Genomic DNA, 15,460 nt, shown 5'->3' on the forward strand with positions numbered 1-15,460 from the left:
TCAAAAAGTCTTGAAATAACAAATGTTGGAGAGGATGTGAATAAAAGTGAACCCTTGTACACTGTTGGTGGGAATGTAAATTGGTATAATCACTATGGAAAACAGTATGAAGCTTCCTCAAAAAGCTAAAAATAGAACTACCATATGATCCAGAAATTCCACTCCTGAGCACATATCTGGAAAAGATGAAAACACTGATTCAAAAAGATATATGCACCCCAATATTCACAGCAGAATCATATACATTAGCCAAGACATGGAAGCCACCCTAGTGCCATCAACAGATAAATGGATAAAAAAGATGTGGTATATATACAATGGAATATTATTCAGCCACAAAAGATGGAAATTCTGCCATTTGCAGTAACACTGAGGGACCTAAACAGTATTATGTTTAGTGAAATAAGGCAGACAAAGACAAATACTGTATGATATCACTTATATGTGAAATCTAAGAAAATAATACAAATGAACGTATACCCAAAACAGAAACAGACACACAGATATAGAGAACAACCTTGTGGTTACCAAAAGTGAGAGAGAAGGAGGGAGGGGCAAATTAGGGGTATGAGATTAACAGATACAAACTTTTATGAATAACATGGACAAGCAGCAAGGATATATTATAGAGCACAGGGAATTATAGCCATTATCTTGTAATAACCTATAACGGAGTATCATCTGCAAAAATACTGAATCATTATGCTGTACACCTGAAACTAATATAATATTGTGAGTCTATACTTCAATAAAAAGAAATTAAATCTACCCTAGAGAATAATAAATAAATAAATAAATAAATATTGCTGTCATAAGGGAAAAGTACCTATTAAGAGTTGAGGAAACACTAATGAAAGGGTTATATCCCATAAGATAAGAACAAAAAAGGAGGTCACCAGAAAATAAATAAAGACACACAAGCTTTAAATGACACATTAGACCATCTCGACTTAATTGATATTTATAGGACATTCCATCCAAAAACGACAGACTACACTTTCTTCTCAAGTGCACACGGAACATTTTCCAGGATAGATCACATCTTGGGTCACAAATCAAACCTCAGCAAATTCAAGAAAATTGAAATCATATCAAGCATCTTCTCAGACCACAACGCCATGAGACTAGATATCAATTACAGGAAAAAAACTGCAAAAAATACAAACACATGGAGGCTAAACAATTCACTCTTAAACAACCAAGGAATCACTACAGAAATCAAAGAGGAAATCAAAAAATATCTAGAAACAAATGACAACGAAAACACAACAACCCAAAACCTATGGGATGCAGCAAAAGCAGTTCTAAGGGGGAAGTTTATAGAAATACAGTCCTACCTTAAGAAACAAGAAAATGATCGTTAAACAACCTAACCTTACACCTAAAACAACTAGAGAAAGAAGAACAAAGAAACCCTAAAGTGAGCAGAAGGAAAGAAATCATAAAGATCAGAGCAGAAATAAATGAAAAAGAAAGGAAAGAAACCATAAGAAAAATAAATAAAACTAAAAGCTGGTTCTTTGAGAAGATTAACAAAATTGATAAACCATTAGCCAGACTCATCAAGAAAAAAAGGGAGAAGATGCAAATCAACAGAATTAGAAATGAAAAAGGAGAAGTCACAACGGACACCTCAGAAATACAAAACATCATGAGAGACTACTACAAGCAACTATATGCCAATCAATTGGATAACCTGGAAGAAATGGATACATTCTTAGAAAAATACAATCTTCCAAGACTGAACCAGGAAGAAATAGAAACCATGAACAGACCAATCACAAGTACAGAAATTGAGGCAGTGATTAAAAATCTCCCAACACACAAAAGCCCAGGACCAGATGGGTTCACAGGCGAATTCTATCAAACATTTCGAGAAGAGTTAACACCTATCCTTCTCAAACTCTTCCAAAATATTGCAGAAGGCGGAGCACTCCCAAACTCATTCTACGAGGCTACCATCACCCTGATACCAAAACCAGGCAAAGATGTCACAAAAAAAGAAAACTATAGACCAATATCACTGATGAATATAGATGCAAAAATCCTCAACAAAATACTAGCTAACAGACTGCAACAGCGCATTAAAAAAATCATACACCATGATCAAGTGGGGTTTATCCCTGGGATGCAAGGATTCTTCAATATACGCAAATCAATCAATGTGATACATCATATCAACAAATTGAAGGATAAAAACCATATGATCATTTCAATAGATGCAGAAAAAGCTTTTGACAAAGTTCAACATCCATTTATGATAAAAGCTCTCCAGAAAATGGGCATAGAAGGAAATTACCTCAACATAATAAAAGCCATATATGCAAAACCAAAAGCCAACATTGTTCTCAATGGAGAAAAACTGGAAGAATTCCCCCTAAAAACAGGAACAAGACAAGGGTGTCCACTCTCACCACTATTATTCAACATAGTTTTGGAAGTTTTAGCCACAGCAATCAGAGAAGAAAAAGAAATAAAAGGAATCCAAATTGGAAAAGAAGAAGTCAAATTGTCACTCTTTGCAGATGACATGATATTATATATAGAAAACCCTAAAGACTCTACCAGAAAACTGCTAGCACTCATTGATGAGTTTAGTAAAGTAGCAGGATACAAAATTAATGCACAGAAATCTCTTGCATTCCTATACACTAACAACGGAAGAGCAGAAAGAGAAATTAAGGAAACTCTCCCATTCACCATTGCAACCAAAAGAATAAAATACCTAGGAATAAACCTGCCTAAGGAGGCAAAAGATCTGTATGCAGAAAACTTTAAGACATTGATGAAAGAAATCAAAGACGACACAAACAGATGGAGGGACATACCATGTTCCTGGATTGGAAGAATCAACATCGTGAAAATGTCTGTACTACCCAAAGCAATTTACAGATTCAATGCAATCCCGATCAAATTACCAATGGCATTTTTCACAGAACTAGAGCAAGAAATCTTACGATTTGTATGGAAACGCAAAATACCCGGAATAGCCAAAGCCATCTTGAGAAGGAAAAATGGAGTTGGTGGAATCAGGCTTCCTGACTTCAAACTATACTACAAGGCCATAGTGATCAAGACAGTATGGTACTGGCACAAAAATAGAAAGGAAGATCAATGGAATAGAATAGAGAACTCAGAAGTAAGCCCAAACACATATGGGCACCTTATCTTTGACAAAGGAGGCAAGAATATACAATGGAAAAAAGACAGCCTCTTCCATAAGTGGTGCTGGGAGAACTGGGCAGCAACATGCAAAAAAATGAAATTAGAACACTTCCTAACACCATACACAAAAGTAAACTCCAAATGGATTAAAGACCTACATGTAAGGCCAGACACTATCAAACTCCTAGAGGAAAACATAGGCAGAACACTCTATGACATCCATCAAAGCGCCATCTTTTTTGACCCACCTCCTAGAATCATGGAAATAAAATCAAGAATAAATGAATGGGACCTCATGAAACTTAAAAGCTATTGCACAGTGAAAGAAACCATAAACAAGACTAAAAGGCAACCCTCAGATTGGGAAAAAATAATTGCCTATGAAACAACGGACAAAGGATTAACCTCCAAAATATACAAGCAGCTCATGAAGCTTAATACCAAAAAAGCAAATAACCCAATCCACAAATGGGCAGAAGACCTAAATAGACATTTCTCCAAAGAAGACATACAGATGGCCAACAAACACATGAAAAGATGCTCCACATCACTAATCATCAGAGAAATGCAAGTCAAAGCCACAATGAGGTATCACCTCACACCAGTCAGAATGGCCATCATCACAAAGTCTGGAAACAACAAATGTTGGAGAGGGTGTGGAGAAAAAGGAACTCTCCTGCACTGTTGGTGGGACTGTAAATTGGTACAGCCATTATGGAAAACAATTTGGAGGTTCCTTAAAAAACTACAAAAAAAAAAAAAAAAAAGGAGGTCACAAAATTTATATTACCTTATTCATAAAAATTAGCTTTAGATGCACACATTTAAATATAGCTTTAAGGTACACTTTAGTGTACCTCAAAAGCTGGCACAAGAGTGTAAAGCACCTGTGTTCCAATAAAGAGCTTTAAAAAATATATAGCTTTAATACCGCCCCCACAATTTGGAGGGTGTTGAAAATATATCTTTTTTGAATGACACTTTCTATAAGTAATTAATTTGTTCCTGTTACCTTTCATAGCATCCATGCCTCCCACAGCATAAAGTGCTCCCACAGTTGATTTTCTAGGCTTCGTTCGAGGGCTCTGCATCATGGGTCTTCTCTCAGGTAAGAGATGATACTTCATAGCTTCCATCAGGAGCTTCTGACACTCAAGATCACCAGCAAACATAGAGCTGTTTTCAAGATCTGCCAGTAACTGAAGAGTAATGATGCATGGTATATGAAGTAAAGAGCAAATCATTAGAAATAACATTTTCATTTATATAACTTTTTTTAAATTTTTTTCTAATTGGGTATAGTTGTTTTACAATGTTGTATTAGTTTCTACTATACAGTGGAGTTCCCTGTGCTATACAGCAGGTTCTCATTTGTTATCTATTTTATGCATATTAGTGTATATATGTCAATCCCAATCTCCCAATTCATCCCACCCACCTCCCTTTCCCCCCTTGGTGTCCATACATTTGTTCTTTACATCTGTGTCTCTATTTCTGCCTTGCAAACTGGTTCACCTGTACCATTTTTCTAGATTCCATATATATGTATTAATATATGATATTTGTTTTTCTCTTTCTTACTTCACACTGTATGACAGTCTCTAGGTCCATCCATATCTCCACAAAACTTTGGGGAAAACTCAAGCTAATTCTAATGCATGTGTTATTTAATATTTTAAGTTAGTAACATGTTTTATATTAAAAGCCTCATGGTAGTAGCTAATTTTCTAATGCATATTTATTTGACATACTATTCCTCTTTTGAATATGTACATATAAACTCCAGGAGCGAAAGTGAAAAGGCACTCATAAAATGTGTTATTGAAAGCAAAGCAAATGGCTGTGTCTGCACAAAGCAAGCATCTCCTACCCTGCTAGAGAAGAAGCCACCTTTTTGATTAATTGAGGGGAGGTAGCACAAACATGCCCAATTAAAATAATATCACCATGGGGCTGCATCTTTATCATCAAATCAAAGCACAAAGCAGGTGCTTTTTATCTGTTACATGTACATGTGTATACCAGTAAAGTACATGTATCAGTAACTAGGTAGTTCATGGTCAAGAGTATATGAGATCAATCCTTTCTAACCATTATTGCCTGGGAGATAATATGACCCTAACTGAATGGGGATAAAAGCTAAGTAAAGTATTCTTCCTGAGATGAGTTGAGGAGAAGTTAAGAGATTTTTTCAGAATTTTCCAAGGGTCATTTAGATTGATTTCTTGGAGTCTGGAGTCCACAGTATCATAGGAATTAACAGGAATAGCAAGCAGGTTGTTGGAATGGAGGTGCTAATCTTCCCCCATAAAACTTCCCTGAAGTTTCCTGTTCTGCACTGGTTAACCTCAGCTCTGTTCTGATCCCACCTGTTATCTCTGCTGGATCACTGCTTTGAATTGGCTGGTGAGATGCCAGGTATTTCCTTAATGCATATGCTGTAGCAAATAGGTTCGAAAACTAAGCTATGTAATTTTTTTTCTTTCGAAAATATTCTTCAGACATTTATCACCAGTGTCTTCATATGTTTCATTTCCAGAATATTTGTATAAGATTACTTTTACCCATTACTACCATCACCAGGAAAGGTTCACACAGTACCACATTCTAGGCATACTCAGGAGTGAGAGGCCAAGGTGCCACTGGTTGTGTGTTTGGGCTGGATATTTCCTGTCATTCCAATAAAGTAAGAAAAGTACAAACTAACCCCTTTGCTGAAAGAATGTCATATAGACTTAACAGCAGCATAAAGTTAAGGGCTTCTGATACTTTATACCAGTGTATTTCAAATTTTTGCATATATAATAATCTTCTGGATAACTTGTTAAAATACAGATTCCTTAGCCTCAACCCTGTAAATTGTTTCAGTTGGTCTGTGGTGGAGGCCTGAGAAACTGAGTTTCAAAGAAGTCCCCAGGCTTAAGAGTAAATATGTACTGGGAATTCCACAGATGGCAGAGAATAAAGACCCTGAGCTCATCTCCTCTCCTGGGCACACAAAAATTACAACTGTTTACAGGATAACTATTGATGAAAAAGGCCAGAACCCACAAAAAGATGATCTACAACTAAAGATGTAAAGAAGGAACCACAAGTTGGGTAGAAGGAGTAAAGTGCCAGTACAGTCAAGACCCATAACCCAGGGTGGGTGACCCACAAACAGGAGAATAATTACAACTGAAGAGGTTATCGCCAAAGAGTGAGGGGTCTAAGCCCCACATTGGGCTCCCTAGCCCAGGAGTCCTGCACCAGGAAGACAAGCAACCAGACTATTTGGCTCTGAAGGGCAACAGGGCTTACATTCAGGAGACTCAGAGGACTGTGGGAAATAGAGGCTCTATATTTAAAGGGTGCACACAAAATCTCACATGCTCTGGGATCAAATGCAGAAGCAGTAACTTGAAAGGAGACTGGATCAGATCTAACTGCTGATCTTAGAGAGTCAGCAGGAAAGGCAATAAGCAACCAGAGCTCACCCTGGAGTCAGAGACACTGGCAGCAGCCATTTGTGGGAGCTCATTCTTTTATGTGGACACTGGTCCTGGCAAGGGCCGTTTTGGAATCCTCCCTCTGGCGTATTAGCCTTAGGACACAGACCTGCCCCCACACAGGAGCCTGTAGGCACCAATACTGGGATGCCTCAGGTGAAGCAACTAACTGAGAAAGGAATAGCTCCACCCACCAGAAGATGTGTATATAGTATTCTACAACATACAATGGAATACTTCTCAGTCATAAAAAAGAATGAAATTTTGCCATTTGCAACAACATGGATGGTCCTGGAGGGTATTACACTCTATGAAATACGTTAAACAAAGACAAATACTATATGTTATCATTTATATGTAGAATCTAAAAAAGATACAAACTAGTGAATATAACAAAAAAGAAACAAACTTTACAAAAAGTAAATGCTGGAGAGGGTGTGGAGAAAAGGGAACTCTCCTACACTGTTGGTGGGAAGGTAAATTGATGCAGTCACTATGAAGAACAGTATAGAGGTTCCTCTAAACAAAGGTATCATATGATACAGTGATCCCACTCCTTGGCATATACCTAAAAAAGAAGAAAACTCTAATTTGAAAAGTTACATGCACCCCAATGTTCATAGTAGCACTATTTACAATAACCAAGACATGGAAGAAATCTAAGTGTCCACGGACAGATGAATGAATAAAGAAGACATGGTATATATACAATGGAATATTACTCAGCCATTAAAAAGAATGAAATAATGCCATTTGCAGCAACATGGATGGACTTAGAGATTATCATACTAAGCGAAGTTAATCAGAGAAAGACAAACATATGAAATCACTTATATGAGGAATCTAAAAGAACAATACAAATGAACATATTTACAAAACAGAAAAAGACTTACAGACATAGAAAACAAACTGATGATTATCAAAGGAGGAGGGGGAGGGATAATTTAGGAGTTTGGGATTAACAGATACACACTACTACATATAAAATAAACAACAAGGACGTACTGTATAGCACAGGGAACTATATGCAATATCTTGTAATAACCTATCATGGAAAAGATTCTGATATAGAACATATATATATATATGTATATATGTATATATATATATATATATATATATAACTGGAACACTCTGCTGTACACCTGAAACTAACATAACATTGTAAATCAACTATACCTCAATGTAAAAAAGAAAGAAACAGATGTAACAGATATAGAAAACTAGTGGTTACCAATGGGGAGAGGGCAAGGGGGAGAGGCAAGTTACGAGTAAGAAATTAAGAGATACAAACTACTATGTACAAAATAAATAAGCTATAAGGATATATTGTACAGCACAGGGAATATAGCCAATATTTATAACTATAAATGGAGTATAATCTACAAAAAATTTGAATTACTATGTTGTACACCTGAAACTAATATAAAATTGTAAATCAACTGTATCTAGACTAAGAACAAAAAGCATAAATATGTACTTCCACAGAATTTAATTAACAGCTAAAACTAAAAAACAGTAGAGAAATCATCAGCAAAGTAACATCTATTTTTCAATGTTAACATTTAATTAGTAATTTGTTGCAAATTGATTAATTTTAATGTTTATGAAGCTACCGATCCATTAAGTCCAGAAAAGTCCTTCCTTCCAATCTGAATGATGTTTGAAGACTTTAGCCACAAGTTATATAGTATATGAAGTGTGCATATGTGCATTATATTCATATATATGTATGTGTATATATATATAAATGATATATACTACTGATCAGTTGGCTACAGAGAAAAAATTGTGGTTATCACCAATGTTAGAACTATATAGTGAGACTGCACTTCAACCTCACTAAACTTCACATACTAAAATTCAGTATGAGGTGGGTCCATCCTGAGTTTTATCCAAGGGTGTTTGTTTTTAGGATCATTTTTAGTACAATCCTACTGCATGCATGGTGAGGATGCCATTATAATGATGGTCTAGTGCATCTGCAACTATGATAATATAGTTTCAAGCATAGTAGCTAATTACTCATGTTAGTTAGTAGGTATTATCCAGAATCTAACTCCTTCCTAGAGTCTCCTCTGGGATGCTACTGTAATGATTATTATCACCTTGCCTAGAAGGTGGCAGGAAAAAAAAAAAAGAGTGAGCCTAGTCATTTTCCCTGCTTGTTACAACTGCTTTTTGCTGAGAGAGGAAACTAAAACTAATGAGTATGCTGAAGTTTGGGGATTATTTGTAGGTTTTTTCTTAAACATTTTTTTCTTCTCTCTTCATCATTATTAATATTGTTAATTGAAGGCTATACACGTCCTTCTGTGAAACACATTCTGTACCAGAAATTCTCTGTTTAAAATAAATAAGGAATGGATTAATGCCTAGTTGTCATTTAGAACTATAATTTACATTACCTGGGTAAGTTTCCATACCTGTGGTGGAAGTAATGGCAGTCTGATGTAAGAAAGCAGCATTGCTAGGTCTTGTTGTCTAGCCTGCACATCATGCCCCACCCACTGCATTAGAGCATGGAAAATGGTTTCTTCATCAGGCACGTTAATGTCATCACTACACAAAAGCTTTGAAATCTCATTAGCTGGAAGCAGGAGGAATTCTTGGTTCTTTATTACCTCGATGAAGTGTTCCTAGAAAAGAGAGGTCTTGTACTGAAACTTTGTACTTTAGAAACTTCTTAACAAAATAAGCTTATCAAAGCATTTCTCTTTGTTAAACTTCAGAAAAAGCCAGAGAGACAGATATCTGCAAATAGATGCTATTGCAGCCCATGACATGGGATTGGAGGAGCCTTCTGAAGCTTAGGAACCAAATGCATCCACTGGAAATTATTTATTAAACACAAGGAAAGGTCTTAACCACCTCACAGGCCACATGGGTAGTGTATGAGTTGATGCCAGTGCTTTTCTCTCTCGGCTGTTGTAGGTGACAACAGTTTATGACTCCAGAATTGAGTGATGTCAAATTGGCCTTTAGCCAAAAACCTTAAGCGAAAGACTGAAGGCCTGGGAGAGGTAGCTCTGCCTATACATTTGAGGGAGAAACATACTGAATTCATTGGAGATGAGAAAAACACATCATTTAAAAACTCCTTTCTCTTGTGAATAAGCATGATCTTCTGTTAACCAAGACAAAGGTACATTTTATAAAGGATAAAAATCCACAGATTCACAGTTAATCTAAAAGTGACTCCTAGGGAGTGATTTTCTGAGGGGAAGCAGGGCTATCATTCAATTTTTATATGTTATACCTTGATTCTCCCTTCTGTCATTTGTGTTGTATTTTTGTCAAGTATCAAATTTCAGGCAGCTGTGTTTCAATTTTTTGCATCAAAACACCACTATATTTTTCCTATATATATATACAATGTTATATAGTTTTCTTTGACAACACAATTATAATTTCCAACAATTTTCATAGTAAAGATCTTAAGCTTTAAATGCAATAAAATATACTTCTGAAATTGATATAAACATGTCTAGTTGGTAATTTATGTTGCCCAATAAATAGATACTCTGGAAACGGCTTAAGACAGCCTCTGAATAACTGGGGGATCTGGAAAAATCAAATTACTCCCTGAGCACTACTCTGAGTCCAGTCATTATGAGAGGCGAGACTTCTGCCAATGAACCAACAGTGCCCAAGTTTAGTCACTGTGGAACTGAGTTAACCTAATAGCAAAATTATCCACACAAAAATCATCAAGTTTGATAGAGCCATCAGGAAGCTCTGATACCATAAATTCCAAGTTAACTTGCCTATTTAGACAGAGAGCCCTCTTGTGACTAATGCAAACAATTAAGAGAGAACTGCTGATTTTACTATAGCAGATGTTCCTGGTTGAAAACCCTCTCACCTATAGCCAAATGGTGGAGCTAGTACTAAAACTGATAATTCATTACACTTGTACAGCACTTCACACTTTACGGATTTATTTCACAAACATTAAGTCATCACTAATGCAATCTTGTGGGAGGTGGAATTATTCTGATGAGAAAACAGGCTATGTGAATTGTTTGATCTCCTGTGCAGTAAATGGCTAAGTATGGACTCACACCTGTGCCTTCAGGTCTACTTCATTTTGTTCAATAGTGCAACTGCCTTTCATAAATAACATAATTTTTATGAAACGGTGAAGAAAAGGATAAAACCCTCTAAAACTTATGGTTACCTATTACTGGTAGTATATATAAATCTTGAAACCATGTAAATATTATGGAAAACCCCATAACTCATTGTCCTTTCCATCCACTCTCCAATGAAAGAAAAGGAAAAAAAAAAGTGAGAGAGAGTGCCCTTGGTTTGTATTCATTTTTTAAAATCCACATTTACATTTTTGTAAAACGTATTAAGTGACTATAGCATATTTGCTGAATGTTTCATTGATGCAGACTACTATTTATATGATTGTAATGGTTAATTTTATATGTCAACTTGACTGAGCCATGGAGTGTCCAGACTTCTGGCCAAACATTATTCTGGGTGTGTCTGTGAGGGTATTTCTGGATGTGTCCAACTCACATTAGAGAGGGCAATCTGTTTTACTCAGTCTATGATTCAAATGACTGTAACTGAATCCTTAGAGTTTAGCATTATTCTTAGACATTAGAATTATTTACATTTTTATAATATCAATACAGTATTACAAAAACATTATTATAGCAACATCTTGACATATTTTACTGCATTTACAATAGATACTAAAATAACTAAAGAGGGATTAAAGGACATAACAGTGTTGCATTTTTATGCACATCCTGCTTTAACACTCAGTTTCAGTCACATAATAGGAAGAGGAAGACAAGTTCATTTTGAACAACAAAAATAATTCAAGCTGTTTATCAGAATGTGTTTTGTCTGCAAGAGTAAGATACCAGACAGGAAACTGTTAATACTTAGCTCAAGAATTCAAGTAATCTAACAGGAAGTTTTCATGTTTGGCTTTTGTGGTAGGATTAACCTTTGAACTGCTGTTCCTATAGATTGTATGGCATCTATATTTAAGACATAGGAATATAAATAGCATAATTAAATGACATGTTAAAATGTCAATCTGCTATACTATGATTCTCCATATAATGGTATTGTTTCAGAAATCTGTTTAAAATTCAAATTTTGAACAATGACCAAGGGTGGAAAGAAGAGGGGGGGACGTTATACAAGAATTTTTTAGAGAATTCAAATATTGCAAGTTTGAAAATTTTAAGGTCTATATAAACCTCTAGAAATACTTTTTAACTATATGCATCTCAATTCTAAAATTGTAATACTAATTTTATTGTTGTTTTTAGTTGTGATTCTCTATTGTTCATTTTTATGTAGTTGCCTTTTATTTTTGAATCTTAAATAAATGTAGCTATTTTCTTAGCTTGAAAATTTATCTTTTAATTTGGTTTCACAGAAAGATCCATCTCTTGTGTTGTTCCCTGCTTGAGAAGTTAAAAAGTTCATTTTCTTCTTTGCATAAGGGAATTCTTGGCATGAATGGTAAGGGGTTATTTAATATCCTCTGTCTACTTTTACTTGCCTTCCTACAGACAATCTATATTTTATGTCACTGTAACTTGACTGAATAAAGATAGTTTTATACCATGCAATATTTAAACAATTAACCCATCAAGCATGTTCATTTAATTTATTATAATTACTAATAGAATTGAGAGGAATTTTAAGTTCATTACAGAATTGAACTGCAAATTGTTTTAAGCCAAAATACATGTTTTCATTAAGTAATAAAAAGTCCATTCAATAGAAGTGTCTGATATACTAATTTTGACAGTTCTTAAGCTCTTCCAACTAACAGTGATTCATAATATTACTTTTATTGAATAAGATCTGTTATAAATTTCATTAGAAATAATAATTCGTAAAACTGTGAGGTAAAGTTTGAATAGTACAAAAACATCAGGGAAATGATGTTTTCTTGTTACTGTGGATTCTACTTGAAATATGTACTTGTGCAGTTAAAGTTTTGGCAATATTTTCACTTCTCCGAGCTCTAAGACTTAATTAAATGTTTTTAGCTTCAAAAATGTGAAACTTGTTTGCTTACAGCTCAACCAGATAAATATTTTTATCTAATATCTATTATGTGCAAGTCATTTGAAAATTATATAAATTTATATTGCTTTTTAAATTTTTAAGGATTTTTTATTGATGTGGACCATTTTTAAACTCTATATTGAATTTACTACAATATTGCTTCTGTTTTATGTTCTGGTTTTTTTTGGCTGCAAGGGATGTGGGATCATAGCTCCCTAACCAGGGATTGGACCCACACCTCCTGCATTGGAAGGTGAGGTCTTAACCACTGGACCACCAGGGAAGTCGTGCTTTTTAATATTTTTTTAAAGCTCTTTATTGGAATATAATTGCTTTACACTCTTGTACCAGTTTTTGAGGTACACCAAAGTCAGTCAGCTGTATTTATACACATATCCCCATATTCCCTCCCTCCTGCGACTCCCCCCCACCCCCCCATCCCGGCCCTCTAAGGCATCACCCATCATCGAGTTGATCTCCCTTTGTTCTACAGCAACTTGTCACTAGCCATCTATTTTACAGTTGGTAGTATAAATATGTCTATGCTACTCTTTCACTTCATCCCAGCTTCCCCTTCACCCCACACAACCCCAGCCTTGTGTCCTCCAGTCCATTCTCTGCATCTGCATCCTTGTTCTTGTCTTGACACTGGGTTTATCAGTACCATTTTTTTTTTTTTAGATTCCATATATATATGTGTTAGCATACAATATTTGTTTTTCTCTTTCTGGCTTACTTCACTCTGTATGACAGACTCGAGGTCTATCCACCTTATTACATAGAGCTCCATTTCATTCCTTTTTATAGCTGAGTAATATTCCATTGTATATATATGCCACATCTTCTTTATCCATTCATTTGTTGATGGGCATTTAGGTTGCTTCCATGTCCTGGCTATTGTAAATAGTGCTGCAATAAACATTATAGTACCTATAAAACTCCTAGAGGAAAACATAGGCAGAACACTCTATGACATCCATCAAAGCAAGATCGTTTTTGACCCACCTCCTGGAATCATGGAAATAAAATCAAGAATAAACAAATGGGATCTCATGAAACTTAAAAGCTTTTGCACAGTGAAAGAAACCATAAACAAGACAAGAAGGCAACCCCCAGAATGGGAGAAAATACTTGCCAAAGAAGCAACAGACAAAGGATTAACCTCCAAAATATACAAGCAGCTCATGCAGCTTAATACCAAGAAAGCAAATAACCCAATCCACAAATGGGCTGAAGACCTAAGTAGACATTTCTCCAAAGAAGACATACAGATGGCCAACAAACACATGAAAAGATGCTCAACATCACTAATTATCAGAGAAATGCAAGTCAAAGCCACAATGAGGGATCACCTCACACTGGTCAGAATGGCCATCATCACAAAATCTAGAAACAACAAATGTTGGAGAGGATGTGGAGAAAAGGGAACTCTCCTGCACTGTTGGTGGGAATGTAAGTTGGTACAGCCACTATAGAAAACACTTTGGAGGTTCCTTCAAAAACTACAAATAGAACTACCATATGATCCAGTAATCCCACTACTGGGCATATACCCAGAGAAAACCATAATACAAAAAAGAAACATGTACCGTGCTTTTTAATTTTATCACAGCATTATAATCTTTACCTTGGAATGGCTCTACACACACACACACACACACACACACACACCCCAGAAAACATATAATTAGGTTAGATATTGTGTTAGTATATTGTAACTACAAGTTAACATGAAGCAATTGATTTTACCATTGTATATTTATGTGCCACACTCAGGAGCTCTGTACAGCCCTGAGCATCTCCAAATGATCGAATCCCTAAGCAGTTTGAAGGGTGGAGCTGCTTTATAAGAAAATTGGAGCACACTTCAATGACTTGAGTCAGCTGCAGGAGACAAGCTGCAGCCAGCAAATTTTCAATAGTATCTTCTTTCAATTGCAGGACACCTAGATGGTTTGAAAAAGCAAAGAATGATTATATATTCTATAAAGTAAGAAACAAATATGCTAGATAGTTAAAATTTTCAATTTCTCTAATAGGGCTATATTTTCTAGTGTACAGTAACTATTCAGGGAATACCTTTTGAGGTGAATATATGCAAGAAAGTCTGTACAAACACTAATAAGATGGCTGAAGGGAGCCAAACTAGATTATCAAAAACAGCTAGAGCAAATGACCAGTGAATGCTATGATTGCAATGAACAACAACTTCTTGTTTCTTTATCATCTTATACCTGCATCTAGATCTACTATCAAAAACTCAGGAAGCATTATGTCATATCGTATAAGGATCATACAATGGGCTATACAGGTTACTGTCATTTGTGTAGAAAAATGTCTTGGTAAATAAGAATATTAAGCTTATATGTCCTTTTTCTTTTTTTGCATCTGCATTTATTAGCTGATAAGGATGGCTTTGCCCAAATATTATGCCAGAATTAAACAAGTGAGACTACATCAAACTAAAGAGCTTATCTACAGCAAAGGAAACAAAAAATAAATTGAGAAGGAAACTTATAGAATGAGAGAAAATATCTGCAAGCCATATATATAAGAGTTTAATATCCAAAATACACAAAGGACTCATACAACTCAATAGCAAAAAAAGCAAATAATCCAAATAAAAATGGTCAAAGAACTTGGATAGACTTTTTTCCCCAAAGACATACAAATGACCAACAGGTACATTAAAATGTGCTCAGGGAAATGCAAATCAAAACCACAATGAGATAACACCTCACACTTGTTAGGATGGC

The 15,460-nt window shown here is 35.4% G+C and overlaps 1 protein-coding gene across 1 annotated transcript in view; it reads right to left on the reverse strand.

Annotated features, from left to right (window-relative positions):
- The window catches only part of KLHL4 (kelch like family member 4), a 95,288-nt gene that overhangs the window by 22,328 nt on the left and 57,500 nt on the right, over positions 1 to 15,460 (reverse strand). The window contains exons 4-6 of the mRNA XM_057718139.1: positions 14,454 to 14,650; positions 9,080 to 9,292; positions 4,178 to 4,364 (exon numbers count right to left, since the gene is read on the reverse strand). Coding sequence (XP_057574122.1) covers positions 4,178 to 4,364; positions 9,080 to 9,292; positions 14,454 to 14,650 — 597 coding nt within the window. The remainder of the gene's footprint in view (positions 1 to 4,177; positions 4,365 to 9,079; positions 9,293 to 14,453; positions 14,651 to 15,460) is intronic.

The sequence above is a fragment of the Hippopotamus amphibius genome, chromosome X, assembly GCF_030028045.1.
Source record: "Hippopotamus amphibius kiboko isolate mHipAmp2 chromosome X, mHipAmp2.hap2, whole genome shotgun sequence".
Taxonomy (NCBI): Eukaryota; Metazoa; Chordata; class Mammalia; order Artiodactyla; family Hippopotamidae; genus Hippopotamus; species Hippopotamus amphibius.